The sequence below is a fragment of the Gracilinanus agilis genome, chromosome 1, assembly GCF_016433145.1.
Source record: "Gracilinanus agilis isolate LMUSP501 chromosome 1, AgileGrace, whole genome shotgun sequence".
Classification (NCBI taxonomy): Eukaryota; Metazoa; Chordata; class Mammalia; order Didelphimorphia; family Didelphidae; genus Gracilinanus; species Gracilinanus agilis.
This window is the reverse complement of record NC_058130.1, coordinates 247,341,602-247,358,767: the sequence shown is the minus strand read 5'-3', so window position 1 is coordinate 247,358,767 and position 17,166 is coordinate 247,341,602. Positions and strand designations below refer to the sequence as shown.

General features: G+C 35.6%; 1 protein-coding gene across 3 annotated transcripts in view; it reads right to left on the bottom strand.

Annotated features, from left to right (window-relative positions):
* Nucleotides 1-7,076: 7,076 nt before the first annotated feature.
* The window catches only part of MLLT3 (MLLT3 super elongation complex subunit), a 298,796-nt gene continuing 288,706 nt past the window's right edge, over nt 7,077-17,166 (bottom strand). For all 3 annotated transcript variants that reach the window (XM_044660693.1, XM_044660708.1, XM_044660700.1), the window contains 3 exons: nt 16,461-16,532; nt 15,100-15,171; nt 7,077-7,316 (listed from right to left, as the gene is read on the bottom strand). In XM_044660693.1, coding sequence (XP_044516628.1) covers nt 7,185-7,316; nt 15,100-15,171; nt 16,461-16,532 — 276 coding nt within the window. In that variant the 3' untranslated portion in view covers nt 7,077-7,184. The remainder of the gene's footprint in view (nt 7,317-15,099; nt 15,172-16,460; nt 16,533-17,166) is intronic.

The window sequence follows — 17,166 nt, the reverse complement described above, 5'->3', positions numbered from 1 at the left end:
TGGAAGCAGATATAAAGAGAGTTATGATCCTCATTTAGGCTGTGTATGAGGATAGTTACTCATTACTATTGTTTCTATATCACTTATTTAGTAAGTTTACATAATTATTAATGTATTGTTCATATGATGAGATGCATAGTTATATGGGGAAAGGGTTGGATTTGGACTTGAGGAATCCAAGTTCAAATCACAATCCTGACACTTGTTTTCTATTTTACTCTAGAAAAGGAATTCAGTGTCTCTGGACTCAGTTTCAACATCTGTCCAATAATGGGATTAGACTAGACAATCTCTGAGGTGCCTTCTAGTTCCATTATCTATGAGCAATCTTGTAGCAGATAAAATTGCTCTTGATCAGGAATCAGCTTGAAGAGAAGAGTTATTTATGCCATTTTCTGTATATGCAATTGAAAATAGTCTTGTCTCTACTGTGAGATTCATCAAAAGTCTGTCTTCAATTCAAAGAACACTTATTAAATGCCTACTACAGTACGTGCAAGGCACTGATACAAAGACAAAAATGAAACAGCTCCTGCCTTCAAAGAACTTATATTTTACTGAGGTGGGATTGGAGAAAAGGGATCAATATACAACATTTAAATAAGTAAATGAATACAAAGAACAGTATATACAAAGTAATACAAAGTAATATCAAGGAGAATACTTCTGGAGTAACTAGAGGCAAGAAGAAAGGTCTTATCTAGGAGGTGATTCCTGAGCTGTGCTTTCAAGCTAGAGGTCTATTAGGCAGAGCAGAGGTGCGGAGGGAATTCAACTCCAGGTATGGGGACCACTGGTGTAAAGGCACATAAAAGTGTACTAATGTACTTGTGTCTATATAGATATACATACCTCCGTGTTTTTTTCTCTACACACTCAACCATTAAAGAGATGTTGACGTTATTATTGTATTTCTTCATTTTGCTAATCTTAATGTACTTTTACTCAATATGTACTATTTGCATTTGTTAGCACTCCCACTAGCTAAAAAAAATTAATCAACATTTTTTCAATAATTCACTCATCTTGGAAACATCTTGTAATACAAGAACCAAAATACATATTTGTATCTAGTAAAGAGCAGTGGCTGTCCTTCTGACTTAAAAATCTATTTTCTACATGTCTTCTTAACAAGGAATATAGGAAACAGCAGTGACTGGGTATCTAAAAGATTTAGTTCTTGATAAGGTCAAAAGTTTAAAAGTAAGGCATCTAAATTATAAAGGTGGCAAATGAATACAGTTATGCAAAAACACTAAAATGCATCCCAATTTTCACAATCAAAAATGAATGATTATCTTTAATTATCATTCATAATACTGAATGGTATTTTTAAATGAAATTAAAACTTTTAAAAGACCAAACACCCATAGTTTTCAAATATGGCTGATAATTATAGTTTCAAAAGGCTTAAAATAATGCAAGGTATTTTATTTCATATTTAAGTAACTTAGTTGTGTCAGAGGATTAGATAGGTATATAAAAATAGAAAATGTTTCACTGTTGGGATTTCAAAAAGAGGAATAGTTTAACTGACCTTGAGCATGAAGGGGATTGACAGTTTCTTAGATTGAAATATATTAATTTGGTTAGTGATGTTTTAAAAATGAATATCACTATGAAATTCTTTCCTGACTTTATATTTTTTAATTTTATATTCATTTTGATATTGCCACCCACATATGCATTCAGAAATTAGTAAAGTTTTTATTAGAAAAGGAAATTTCTCTTTGGATTCACAGATGATAAAACAGTTATCGAAACTTTTTTTTGTGCTAAGATGATCTTTCGTTGGTGGAGGGAGCAGAATTAGACCTATGATTTCATTGGCAAAAGAAATTGTCCATGAAGAAATTTCCTAAACCAAAGTAGATCAACAACTGCTTTGCAATGATGATCTTGTCTATGGTCACATAACTATGGCTGCCTTAAAAAGACTATATCATCCTCACATATAAGACTGGCCTCTCATTATACTACGCTAAAATTCATGAAACATCTTAATTTATAAGCAAAATGTTTACAACACATGCCATAATATACAATTTTTTCATCACTTCATTGGAAAACGTTTTAAGTATTAAGATAACCTGATGTCTGATGGGTTTGACGGAATATTTACATTTCTTCAGTTGTCTTTTCCTATGTGTTTTGTATATTTACATTATGCATAATTGTTCAGACACATAATCCTAAATCATACATTGAGAGGTAGCATGGTGTAGTGTAGATAGAAAGCTGGTATTAAAGTCAGGAAGACCTAGGTTCTAGTCATGTCTCTGAAACATACTGGCTGTGTGACTACTGGTCAAGAGACGTAAGTCCCGGTGCTTAAGGCAATACTCCAAGACTCTTAAGCTATAGAACTCATCTCCACTGGTAAATGGAATTTCCTCACTGGGAGTTCCCAATAGCAATTAAACTACATGCTGTGTTTCACACACATGTATGTATATTATGTGCATATGCACACATATAAACAGAAAAGATTCAGAGTAGTATAGTTTGTGTAGGGTGTTCCATCCTAGCCAGTCACAGGGTTATGACGTACCTTTCAGGAACACCTCTACTTCCTCTCCTCTTTCTCACCAATAAGCCCTTTGCAATTTGGCTTCTGACCTATTATTCAACTGAAACTACCATGTTCAAAGTCACCAGTGATCTTCTTATACGTCAAATCTAATGCCCTGATCCTTTTTGACCTTTGTGCAGCACACGACACTGTTGACCACTCTCTTCTTCTTACACCCTCTCCTCTCTAGGTTTTCACATCATTCTGTCCTGATTCTCCTATGTGACTGCTCCATCTCAACTCCTTTGCTGTTCAGGTCATGCCAACTAATCATGATTGACCTCCAAGGCTCTGTCCAAGGTCTTCTCCTCTTCCTCTTGGTAAATATCATCTGCGTCCATCAGTCCTCTATGCAGATGATCATATCATACATGCAGATGATTTCCAGATCTACTCATCTAGTCCTAGTCCCTCATCTGAGCTCTAGTGTCAAAATGCCAACTGCCCTTTAAACAGATGCCCCATAGGCATTCAGACTCAATGTCATGTGACCAAAATAAAATTATCTTTTCTACTGAACCCCTCCTCAACCTCATTATTACTTACTGTCATGGGCACTACTATTTTCATAGTCACCCAGGCTTAAGACCTTGGTATTATCCTCAAATTCTCAAACTTACCCTCTAATTTATTGTAATATTATCATTTCTGCCTTTACTTTATCTTCCACATCCCCTTCTCTCTACTCACATAGCTTCCACCTTCGTACAGGCTTTCACCATCCCATACTAATGCCTTTTGTATAATCTTACCTCTTCTTTCCTTTCTAATCCATCCTACACAAAGCTGCCCAAATGGCTTTCCAAAAGCACAGGTTTCACCACTTTATCCTCTTATTTAATAAAGTCCAGTGGTTCCCCTATTACTGAATTACAGGATCACATATAAAATTCTGTTTGGTGTTCTAAGTCCTTCACAAGCTGGCCCTTTCCTACTTTTTGCAGGTCTTCTGAACACTACTGTCTTTCCTGCACTCCAAGAACAAGTTACACTTGGCCTACGAGATATTCTTTGCACAGGACACTCCAACTCCCAACTCTGTACCTTTTCACTAGGTATCTCCTGGGACTAAAATTCTCTCCCTCCTGGCTTCTCTGAAGACAACACAAATACTCATTCTGCAAAATTCCTGGTTCCCCCACACCCACCCACCTCAGTACCTCCCTCTGGGATTATCTTCTATTTACACTGTATCTACATTGTGTACAGTTATTCCATGTAATCTCCTTCGTTAGGACATGAGGTCCTTGAGAGCAAGGGCTATGTTGGGTTTTTCCTTTCTTTGTATCTCATCACTTAGTACCATGCCAGGCACATATGTATTTAATAAATGTTAATTTTGGAGTCAAGGAGACCTGGGTTCAAAATGCACCTCTGACACTACTTATATGGCCATGGACAAATGACTCTATGTACCTGAGGCACTAGAATTTATATACTAAGTCCAGATGACCTTCAATCTGAGTTGATGAAAGAAGGTCCCATACTACGATCTCCTGTCCTGGCTAATAAAATCAGACCCTTCCCCTGGGTGTATTATTTGTAATATGTGGCCACTCTCCATTGATGTGGGTTAAATGCCATTATATCTAAGGCTTTTTATGAATTGTCTTGGTTAAAAAATATTCATCATCTTGGAGATGAACCTCTGATGATGACTCTAGCCAGGCTCATCCTCAGGAATCACTAGGTTACACCAAGGTCTGCCTTTAGAGCTTCATAAACTTTCCAGAATGTCCATTCTATTGGAACAGCCTTCCAGAACCCTGTGGGGCATTTTCATCATGGTAAAGAATAAGAGTAATAGCACAGCAGTGGAAACTTTTACATATATGGGTTAAATGCATAAAAAAGTGGTTAATCCCTCCCTCCCCCCAAGAAACACCATCTTCTAGTTAAAGTATCAAAGTTACTATTACCAGGATAAAGTGCATGCTAAACAACATTTTAACAAATTCTCAAGATAAGTATTTATAAATGTGATAGCCCTAAGTGGGTTATTTTAAGAGAAGTATGACTAATTGAAAATAATTGAAAAAAGGATTTATTGTTTCTGCATACAAAATTAGATGAAAATAGCTAATGTAAAACTTTTTTTAAAAAAGATCAACACCGCATGACTCTTGTTCTATCAAAATTTTGTGGAAAACTCATTTTGTTGTCACCAAGAATAGGGAATAGTTACATTCTTCCCAATTTTAACAACAGATCAGAGTCTTGTTATGTTGACAATCTCAAGGCAATTAATGAATTTCCCAAATATGGATCTAAGCTCATCTGCAAAGGAGGTATTTTTTAAAAATTTGCCACCTTTCCCTTTGAAATGTTTCTTACATTTTTCTTTGTGCTTGGTTATTAACTTCAAAGGTGATATGTCTTTATGTAAATACGTTCTATAAAAAGGATGCAAAGTTATTCCCCTCCCCAAATTCTGAGTTTCTGCCACAAAATTTAGTTAGAAAAGTCAAAATGGTCCAAACTACATATGTAAGTATTGGGTTTAACTAATAAAAAGATACCAAGTTGACTGTGTACTAGGAGTTCAACATTTTTTTTAAAGATTGCTTTGAAAATTTGCAAACGGTTCATATAAACATTGACCCTCCCCTAGCCCCACAATGTTAAAAAAAGAGCCAAACCTACACAAAACCCAACATCAACCACCAAATGTCCAAAATGATTCAGAAAGAAGATTCTTCTGCAATTGCACATTGAAATGTGGACTCAACAACAACAAATGCTTCAAGTAAGTTTCATGCCAATCATCATTAAGAGTCATAACATTACTGAAAAAAGTACACTTGTTCTTTTGGAAGAAGCCTTACAGAGACCTTCCATGGAGCATGGTTTGAATCATAATTTAAGAATTTTTTTAAAGAAAAAAAAAGTCTTCTCTTTGGACGTAAAGAAACAATGAAAAAAATTCCCATTTTTATTATGTAGAAATAACTCCACTATGAATCCGCATTTACAATAATGGACGCCTGGAAATACCACTTACTATACAGACACTAATTCCAATATGTAAAAGACGGCATCTGGCATGTAAGTAAACATGAGAGACACTGATCTATCAACAAGCATCATGTTTCCTTAAAGCCAATCCATTGAACAAACCTTTGGATCCAGAAGTATTTCTTTATTCCTCTTCCTTTCAGAGGGATGAGGTCCTAAAACAAGGACTTAGGGGATCCATGGAGAGGATGGAGTAAAGGCATCAAAAATATTTTTGGCCTCCCCCCCACCTTTGAAAAAAAATCATCTGCTTTGTTTTACATGCCACAGGACAAAGTCCCTCCTAGTTTAAACATAAGGGTTCAGATAATGAAACAAATCACCCTCTTTTCAGCAACTGAAGAAATTCTTCTGGAAACACAAGTAGGCTACCTCGAGAGCCAATGAACTGCTGAAACTGCAAGTCAGTCCATAATCTAATGTCATTGTAGAACAACAAAGAATTTTTTTCAAAGAATGGATTTCAATTTTTCAAATGTTAAAAATATCTAAGCAGATCAAGTTAATAAATAAAATTCTCTTATCCCAGTCTTATAACAAAGGCAGGTAAAATATGGGCAGCAATATAGTGCTGGAAATTCCAACTAATAAATAGTTTGAAATTAAGAATTTTCTACAAAGTTTCTTTAGAAAACAGGACCAGTATTCTTTTTTTTTTCCTTAAAAAAATTATGATCCTGCGGAATGCCTTCACTTCCAGATAAACAGACACAAGAATGTTGATGACAGATCAACAATGCTGAATTCGGAACAGTTTACAGTAACACTTTTTGTTTAAAAAAAAAAAAAGTCCCACTGGTTTACTAAGGCTAGAAAGCAAATCGTATGGTCCTATTTGGTGCATTTTCTACCATGATCCAAGGTCAATGTATGGATTCAGAGAGACTGGATCCAACTCAAAGTGGAAAGACCCCAAAGAAAATCAGAACTTCTTTTTGGTCCCTCCCCCTTCCCAATTAGTACTTTGTTTTCAGAACTGGGAGGGAAAAAAAAGGCAGAAACAAGACTGTAACATGTCAGGTAACTAAGAAAAGTCATCAGTAAATGGCATAAAATGGGTAAGGTCACTGGGTACTGGTCCTGCATCAAAGGAGCATAGGTGGGACTCGAGTAGTTATTACATCTGGTAGTGTCATTCCCTCAATGACATTAGAATAGCTGTATGCAATAATAAATAGATCAGTTATAAGGCAGTGTGTTGAACATGTATTCATCTTATGGAATGAAATCCCACAGAGAGATACATGATACCATACACATTCATTAAGAACGAGTTTTTTTTGTTTTGTTTTGAATTTTTTTTCAAGGCTATCCAGGCTAACTTTTCTGGAGTATTTCCTTGGTAAGAAGAGCGATCCTCTGAGTCTTGTCACTTAACCTCTCCTTTTATCAAGAGATGATGACTGGCTTTAAAGAAAAATAAAGCTGAAGAGGGTTGTTTCATTTTTATTTTTTTCCTTTTGGTTGCATCATTCCGAGTGTTTCATAGTAAAAAAAAAAAAGAAAAAAAAGAAAAAGCCACAACCAAAAGAGAGAGAGAAAGAGAGAGAGAGAGAGAGAGCCCCGATAGTTTTCTATGTATCCAGTTGCTGTATCCTCAGGATGTTCCAGATGTTTCCAGGTAACTCTGTAGTTTACGGACTGTGGTTTTATCCAGAGAGCAAAGGTCAAAGTCAAAGGTTGTGTTCGTGATATGAAAGTGTCCAGTTTCTTCTATAAGGTTTACAATCTGACAAAAGTAGAAAAAAAAGGGGGGGGGAAATTTTAGACACAATCAGGAGATAAAGACAGGGAAAATAAGGATGATTCTTTATGTTGTGATATATTTCTATAGGAACCAAAAAGAGTACAGAAACTATGGTAAACATTTTATTTACACTAAGAAATTCTATAGGGGCACATCTGAAGCACATTTATTAACCTGTATTAACTGGCAAGATAACCCATTCAAGGAAAATCTTCAATATCAGCAGCTGTGTACCTTGTATCATTTATCACTCATACCCTTTAAAACACCTAACCACCTTGTAAAAAAAACAACACTGGTTTACTCTATAAGTTTTAGCACAAAAAAAAAGAGGGGGTAGGTATAGAGGGAATTATAGTGTGGGAATACAAAAAGAAATTTAAGGGGAAAAATATCAGAAAAACTGGCAAGGAATTTAAGGATCAGTATTAATTTCCAAAACCCAAATAAAAGTTCTGAGACTTATTCAATAAGTTGTGACCAATTGACTGAAAAATGATCATCATAGTGATTAACACAGAGGGTGAACACCTGAAATAAAAATATCAGTTATTGCCCAATGAGGCAGAAGGAAATAATTATGGAAAAGGAAATGCATATATTGATCAGGATCTATAGAATTGTGAACTCTATAGAACTGTGAACTCTGAAAAACAAAGTGATGGTTCTCATCCTTTTTTATCTCTAGGGTCTAGCATCACAAGAGCTACATAAACGTTTGTTTGTGCTTTTTTTTTCTTTTTCACTCTCTTCTACTTATCTTTCCTGCTCCAAATAACTCTTTCCCTTCCCCTAACTCCCTGTCTTGCTCTCAGCACATCTTTCTTTAACTCACAGTACAGAATGGAAATACAATTACAATTTATGTTTATTAAGTAAAGGGTTATTATGTTCCCCAGTCTTGGTTTCAAAATTGTTTACTCAAAACTTTTAACCCATGCTCCAACAAGAAAACTGAAACCACATTACTTTTTTTTATTTGTGGTACAGGGTTTTTAATTAATTTCTACCAAAACCATTTCCCCTTCAGGTCAGTGACTCTTGATAGGAAAAACAACCCAGCAACAACAAAGATTTAAAGGATTCTTTATCCCTGAACTATAATCTTTTCTTTATCCTAAGACAGTCATACAGCAAAGGAAAGTAATAAATATTGGAGGGGATGTGGCAAAACTGGGACATTAATGCATTGCTGGTGGAGTTGTGAATTGATCCAACCATTCCGGATGGCAATTTGGAACTATGCTCAAAGGGTTTTAAAAGACTGTCTGACCTTTCATCCAGCCATACCACTGCTGGGTTTCCATCCCAAAGAGATCATAGGGAAAAAGACTTGTACAAAAATATTTATAGCCGTGCTCTTTGTGATGACAAAAAATTGGAAAATATGGGGATGTCCTTCAATTAGGGAATGGCTGAACAAATTGTGGTAGCTGTCGTGGGTGATGGAATACTATTGTGCTCAAAGGAATAAATAACTGGAGGAATTCCATGTGAACTGGAATGACCTCCAGGAATTGATGCAGAGTGAAAGGAGCAGAACCAGGATAATACTGTACACAGAGACTGATACACTGTGGTACAATCGAATGTAATGGATTTCTCTACTAGCAGCAATGCAATGATCCAGGACAATTCTGAGGGACTTATGAGAAAGAATGCTATCCACATTCAGAGAAAGAACTGTGGGAGTAAAAACACAGAAGAAAAACAACTGCTTGAATACACGGATTGATGGAGATATGATTTGGGATGTAGACTCTAAAACAATTACCCTAGTGCAATTATCAATAATATAGAAATAGGTCTCGATCGATGATACTCAATGAAAACCCAGTGGAATTGCACATTGGCTATGGGGAGGGGGTCATGAATCATGTAACCATGGGGAAATACTCTAAATTAATTAATTAATTAAATTTTGGGGGTTAATAAAGACAGTCATAATTTTAGTACATTAATCTCTCTCTCTCTCTCTCTCTCTCTCTCTCTCTCTCTCTCTCTCTCTTCTCTCTTTCTCTCTCTCTCTCTCTCTCTCTGTTCTAAGACAGAAGAGTGGCAAGGGCTAGGCAAGTGGAGTTAATTTACTTGCCCAGGGTCAACACAACTAGGAAGTATCTTAGGCAAGATTTAAACCCAACTCCATGTCTGGAGCTCTATCCACAGTACTACCTAACTGTACCTTTTCTCTTCTTTAAAAGGGAATCCAATTTATAATAAAATTAAACTACAGAAAATAGACACTTTGATTTATTAATAGATAACCTAAACCTAGAAATACAAGAATTATGCCTTTAATTTTACAGATTTAGAAAATAAAGGCTTGGAGGTTAAATGATTTTTCTATTCAAATAGTAAATTGTAGAGACAGAACCTGAACCTAGATTTTCTAAGGGTAAGGCCAGTGATGGATGTTTCAACACTAACCTTAACTCCAAGATATTCTCAGTTTCTTGAAAAGAATTAATGAATATGAAATGAATCAATAAACTAATGTCAAACATACTTTTTTTTCAGTTTTATTGGTTCATCCCAAGAATCCCCAGGATACTCTTTAAGGACCCAAAGCTCTACTTTAAGGATGCTAATTATGATGAATACTAAAATTTAATCTAATTTGTATCTATCTCAGTATATGTTATGAGAGAACCATTAAGTATTTTTTTAAACTAATTCATATTTTGAACAGGTTAATGGTCTGGTCATCATGGTATCAAAAACTGGTAGAAAAACTAGGTATGATCTAGAGAAAGGTTACTAAAAAAAAGTTACTAAAGAGACACAAGATGAAGGCAATTGGAGAAGAATCTAGAGGTGTTGCATGTCTAAAAATGCCAGTTTTTACATGGAACCAAAAACATGGTGATTAAAAAAAATTTCCCTGTGTCCAAACATATCCGTTATACAACAGCAATTCCTAAATTTTCAAAGCTTCAGTTTGAGTAGACAACTCTTTCTTCTGTTTTCTCTCCCTTTTTTTTTTAATGTATGTCTCTTTCCCCTCCCTTTTCTCTTCTTCTTATCTATGAACATGGAAAAACAAAGGCCATTTGACAAATTTCACTAAAACAAGTCCAAGTTTTTATAAGCCTACAAGAATACATCACAGTTGAACCAGACAGCAAGTCAAACAGCAGCACCTTCTTAGGAATTCATTACTACCTGCCAGAGGGAGCAACATTAATGGTTTGAGTTATTAGTGCATGCACACCCATCCTTTATTAAGTCTGAAATGCTTTATAAAGAAAAATAAGTTTTGGTGTTTTGCCAAGAACCATGAAAGAATGTCAAAAGCATTACATGAAAATACTGTATTACAATGACACAGATGTGGGTGACTGACTCATTTGGCTTTTTATATATTAATGTGCCAGTCTGTTTATATGATCAGACTCTACCTCCATTTGATTAACATGTATCATAAGGAAATAATGAATCTGTCTTTAAGTTTCTCTTGTCCAAAATAATAATAATAATAATAATATCTAGAGTAATTGTATGAAAAAATTGAAGATTATGGTGAAGGAGCAGGCAGGAGAAGGGAAGTATGTTGTAAGATTCATTTTTCAAATGATGGGGATTGTGAACACATATGAGACTGATTACTTCCAGTCACATCAGATCTCAAGGGGTAAAGCACATGCTTTATATCGATTTTTTTTAAAACTATGAGATCTACTTTTTTAAATGGGTGGCTTCAATCCATTCTTAACTACAAAAGGCAAAAGCATCATCATCATCATCATCATCATCAATTATTATTGTTATCATCATCATCATTATTTGTGTTGCATTAAAATCAGACTGTCTTTGAAATTGTTTTGTTAATCTGAATCAGGAGAGGGGCTGAAATAACCTTTATGGGCACGGAGTAGTGACACACACATAGGGTTGCCATGGATTGTGTTATGGACTCCTTTGGGGAAGCCTAAAGATGCCTTCTTTGGAATAATGGGTTTGTTTATTTTAAAACTTGTATCTTCTGTCTTAGTATTAATTCTAAGATAGAAGAGGGGTGATAGTTAGGCAACTGGGACTAAGTGACTTTCCCAGAGTCATACAGAGACAGTATCTGAGACCACACTTGAACCCAGATTCTCCCAAATCTCACATTTCATCCACTGTGCTACCTAGGTTTTTTGGAATAATGTTTTAAAAAAAGTAGAAATACACCGAATTACAAAGGAAGTCAAAATTTAATAAAAATAAAGATGTTAATTCCCCCATCAAAATTCATGGACTCTCTGAAATCTATTTGTGGTCCCATCACAAGGTGAAGAACCCCTGCTCTATCTAGTTTTATCTTGGTATGAATTCAGCTTTTGAATGCCAAGGTTCTTCTTCATTTATACACCTTTAGCACATATGCAAGTACTATGCATGCTTTTTTAAATGGGGAAAATGTCCCAATAACATACGGTAGCAGTGATACTCTTGACATGGTCATACACTCTACTATTACATATTTCCACTGAAGGGAATAGATGCTGATTAACATAATTCCAAATGGGTCATTTTCTCCATGACCCAATTAAAGAGATACCAAAGCTCCATTTCACACAATAAATTACATTGCAAACAATTGGTCCTCAAAGACAGTATTTGCCCCAGACCCACTGCTTTTTTGTTAATCTGCCCCAGACAGAAAGGGCTCCATAAAACAGTTCAGGCAATTCCTGTGATACAACAGCGTGTATTGATTCTAAGGCATAAATAAAGAGTGGTAAGGGCTAGGCAATAGGGGCTAAGTGACTTAACCAGGGTCACACAGCTAGAAGTGTTTGATGCCAGATTTGAACCTAGGACCTTCCATCTCTATACTTGGCTCTTAATCCACTGAGCTACCTAGCTGTCCCCATCTGTACGATCATAAAACAAGTCATTTTTACTCATCAATCTTTAACAAAATGAAGACACCGGATTAGATGATTTAAAGAGTACCTCACAACTCAAAATTTGTAATCCTATGATGCTACATACTTAGAAATTTCAGCTATCACATGTTTTGAGCCTTGCAAAGGTTTCCTCAACAAAAATTTGAAAAGTCTAGCTCTTATTACTATTCGAACATGCAAGCAAATAATAATAATGATCGTGAGGATGAGAATAACAACAAAACCCACTTCTGGGCTAACTCCTCAGATTCTGATTTTTGGTTCTTTAATATGAAGGTTAAATGGAAGAACCACAGAAATATTTAAAATGAGAACCTGGTCCACTGTGAATTTTGCTTTGAATATATCCACTAAAAAGAGCACACGAGCATTTATGGAATGCAATTTACAAAATGAGAAGCTCACAAGGTAGAGAATAGCATTAGTACTCAATAACCCTAAGTTTTACAATAGGAATTAATTAAGCGGTAAACCATGACAGGACATGCATCATGGTCTCATAATCACACGCTTCAGATGCATTACAAGGCAAAAGGCCAAAGACAGAGTGCTTTCAATAGTCCAAGAAATGCAATTAGGGTGAAACAATGTGTGCCCTGGAGTGCCTTTATGCCAGGTTAAAAATTCATAGCTACTCCCCCTCTGTCCTCCTTACTATTACCAAGGTTATCCATTTAGATCTGGCCCTTTAGTCAGGCAACTTCCTCACTGTTCTTTGGTCAGAATAAGGGGGAAATGCTAACCTTGGCACTCTGACAACATCCCAGCCCTCCCTCCAAGAGAAGTCACTAAAAGGCATTTTCTATAGTTTTAGCTTTTATCTTCCTTATGGAAACTGAAGAGACTAGATGAGTAAGACAATTATTTGGAGATCTCAGAGATGGAACAGAGCAAATGTAGAAATAATAACAACAATGAATTGTTGGCCTCTTTCCCTCCAACTTTATTTTTTTATCCATATATGAATTTGTGGATAATTGAGGAGAGTAGCATTTCTCTGCTGAGATATTTACTGAGTATATCTCAAATGAGGAAAGTGGCATATCTTTCCTGGCTGCCCTATGGAATTAGATGGTATTTTTGTATTTGGGAAATAAGAAGAAATGAGAAGGGCAGGACTGACTGAGAAGGTCTGCCCTGGAGATTTTGCTGAGTGGTCTGGCTTCACAGTAATTGTCTAGATTACTTTGTGAAGTCCTTCCAATCTGCGGCAGATTAACAAAAGGCGGGGGGGGGGGGGGCCTGGGGCAAACATAGTCTTTGAGAGCTGATTATTTACAATGCAATTTATTGTATGAAATGAAGCATCAGGATTTCTCAAATCTGGAGTTATGGAGCAACTTCCCATTTGGAATTATGTTAACCAGCCTCTGTCCAGCCCAGCCCAAATCTCTCCCTCTCCTTTCAAAATTGGATTCTATACTGGAAAGAATTAACAGATTCCATGGGATATGGTCTTTTCTACTGGTCGGTATCAATTTAAGCATTTCCTTTTTGGAAAAGAGAATTGCAGTCATTTGGAATTAGTTCATGCGGAGGAAGACAGGAACTGGCATGGGAAAAACGAATTAACAGAAACATACAACAAAATAAATCATGATTTATAGGAAAGTAGCATTTGACTTCTACAAGGGAGGAAGCATACTAAAATACTACTAGAATAGACACAAAATTAAATAATGTGAGGCAGTATGGTACATTGGAAAGAACAACGGCATAGGAAGGACAGCTAGGTTCAAATCTTACCGTCAACATTTTTTACTTTGGCCAAGTTATTAATGTCCCTGAATTTCCTCATTTGTAAATGAGGAGGGTGGGACAAGATGCCACCAAGTTCACTTCCAGTTCTATTTCTTTTGTAGAATATAAACAATCTGTTTCCCAAATACATGCCTATATTAAATTAAAATGTGGATCCTCCTGCCCTCTAACTTAGAATTTCAAGTCTACTCTCTTTTTCAGAAAACCTCCTAAGGGCTAGAAACCAAACAAAAACTTGGTAGTTTGAGAAAGTTTAATCTTTTTGGAGGTTTAAACAAAAATGCATGTAGGATATCAGATTGTGATAATAAATAACAAAAAAAATTTTTTTAAGTGATTTCAGTATCCCATGCAATTAATTTGGAGATTGTGAAATAAACGTGAAAACAATGTAGCAGTGTATGAATTCACTTAACATTGAGAATATATTATTTTCTATTTGGGTATAAAAGGTAATTATTTCATCTCTAACCAGTGGAAATATATTTGTGAGGTCCATGTTTGCAACCACACAAAAATGTAAAAACTGTCCTCATTTTCTTTTTAAAGCATAACACAGCACTAACAGAAGTGATCAAGTTCTTCAACGGTTAATAAGTTTTAGGTTGCATACGATAAGAGAAATAACAAAAATGTTTATTTTTCATAGCATGATACTGGTAATTGGTCCCCTAATTGAATCACAAATGTTTACAACAGGGGACTAAAATTCTTATTGCAGCCTTTCCATGAAATCGGAAGTTCTGCCCCAAGGGTTTCACATTCCTATTATTCCCTTCCCTCACCTCAGTTAATTCATTTACTGATTGTGATCAGTAAATTACAATGGTATCACTAAATTCACTTCCATGGGTCCCCATTTTCTACTAGTCTACTATCAAAACGAAAAAAAATCTATCAATCAACTCATAGCCAATAAGAAGGCAGGCAATAATATAAATGAGCATTCTTGTCAAAATACTTTTAGGTGATATTAAAAGTCTGTAGCATTTATCGTGGCATATGGTTGCTAACAATACAATTATATCGCTGAATGTTATTATTCATATAGACACAAGGAAGACTTAGTGGGCTATGTGACTTGTAGAAAGAGCTATAACAGTACTCACCTGTTGAAGTACATGCCGTTCCCGCAATGTCATTAACCTTCTATGGAGTTCTACTAGTTCATCTAGATATGCCTGAAAAAGAAAGGAACCCCCCCCCACCAAGAAAGTCAAAAACTCAAAGAAGCAGCTGTACATACTACATTGTACTACCTAGTCCCCAATTGTCCTGGCTTTCAAATTTGGTCTGGTTAGGTTTCAGTCAATGAAACACAGAAAGAGAGAATAATCCTCACATGTGCACGTGGAAAGGAAAGAAATACTTTTGATCTGGTATCTACAGCCACAGTTATATCTACACAGGTAATACGAACACGTCCATTAGTCATATTCCCTTCAAGTCACAAAAGGCAGAAATAGCACTGGATTAACTTTAAAGCTATTGCTACATATCGGCAGTTTCCATGACCTCAAAGTGACAAAATGCTGCCCCTGGAAGAATTTTACACTTTGCCCAATGAATAATGGAATCCATATTGGCAGCTTCTTCCATTTTTGGTTTTTGTGGTATTAAAATAACCACCAAAGAATGTGCCATCAGGGGGAGACCTGTTAGATCTTAAGTAGTATTACAAAGATTTCCCTTTATTCTTTCTTTTTTCTTGACTCACAAAAATATAAAATAGTATGTCAGGCAGATAAGAAGTAGTATGCCAGCTTATATGACAAAATACTAACCTGCCATATATAGCATTCACCTTTAATAAATCATTCTCAGAAAATAAGAAGAATTGTCCATTTATTTTTTCATAAAGAGTAACAGAATACTAAATGTTTATTTTGGGTGTCAAAAATTCCCCCAGAGGGCAGAAGGACATTTTTCTCCTTTATCCTGTTTTTGTTCTGGTCAGTTTCAGAGACCATTAGGGAGCACAGGGCTCCACAGGAGGTCCCCTAGTACGCTTCTAATAAAACCAGAGGAAAGTCCTGTTAAATGAGGCTTGGGGTTGTTGGAATGAATGTCACTATCCTGCAGTATAGTAAGCCTCTTCCAGTCCAGGATAATTAGATCAAATAAGAGTCAGACTCCTAGTACATATGGCACATACTCAGAGGGCATCATACTGCAATTTGAGATGTTCTTTAATTTACTTCTCAGTCTTCTACCTACCAACTCAACCTCTACCTTACAACTAAATTTCTTTGAAAATGCCTGAGAGTATAGGCATTGTGCCGAATGATAGTGTGAGCCCAAACTAAATATTGGAAGATAAAAAGATTTTAAAGGAAAAACATAAAGTGCTATGATAGTACTCAGGCCAAGAAGTAAAATACTTGATAACTGCATCTGGGCATTTTATTGGGTAGAAAGAATGGTGTCAACTCTACATGACTTACTTCATAGCTAGGAGCAAAAAACCTACCTTGTCACAATCCCCATTCTTAATTTGCTTGTCAGATTTGCTTTGCTTTATTGGGCTTTTCACTTCTAGAATCTAGGGATCAAAGAAAGACCAAAGTAGTAAATAATATATTCTAGAAATTTTGGGTTAATAACATCCAGTAAAAAGAAGGCATATACATAAATCATGGAACAATAGATAAAAATCTGGCCACTTTCCTTTTTTTTTAATCCTATTTTGTTGAAATCTTTTATTTTTATGTGACATTTATTTCTAAATATATCTGTTCACCATCTCCCACCAAGACGTAACATTTCTTGGCACAAAGAATAAAAATGGGGAAAACGGCAATTCAGCAAAAACAACCAACACCTATTACCTACATCTGACAGTATAGGCAATATTCCATGCTCTCAATCCTCTAGTTCTATAAAGAGAAGGGAGACTCCATGACTATTTGAATTTCAATACATTTGACTCTCCAAAAGGCAAACTTAAATTAATTCCTTCTCACAGATCTGTTTCTTTTCTTCTCATTGAGACCTTCTTTAATTTTTTTCTGATAATAAATAATTTCTATTAGAAGCGCTGAATCAAAAACATGGTGACAGAAAAATTAACTTGATATTATGCTAAGCTTCCCAAGTTCTTTTTCATTTGTTAGATCTGTTGTTGTTCAATTGTTTCAGTTGTGTCAGCTTCTGTGACCCTATTTGGAATTTTTTGG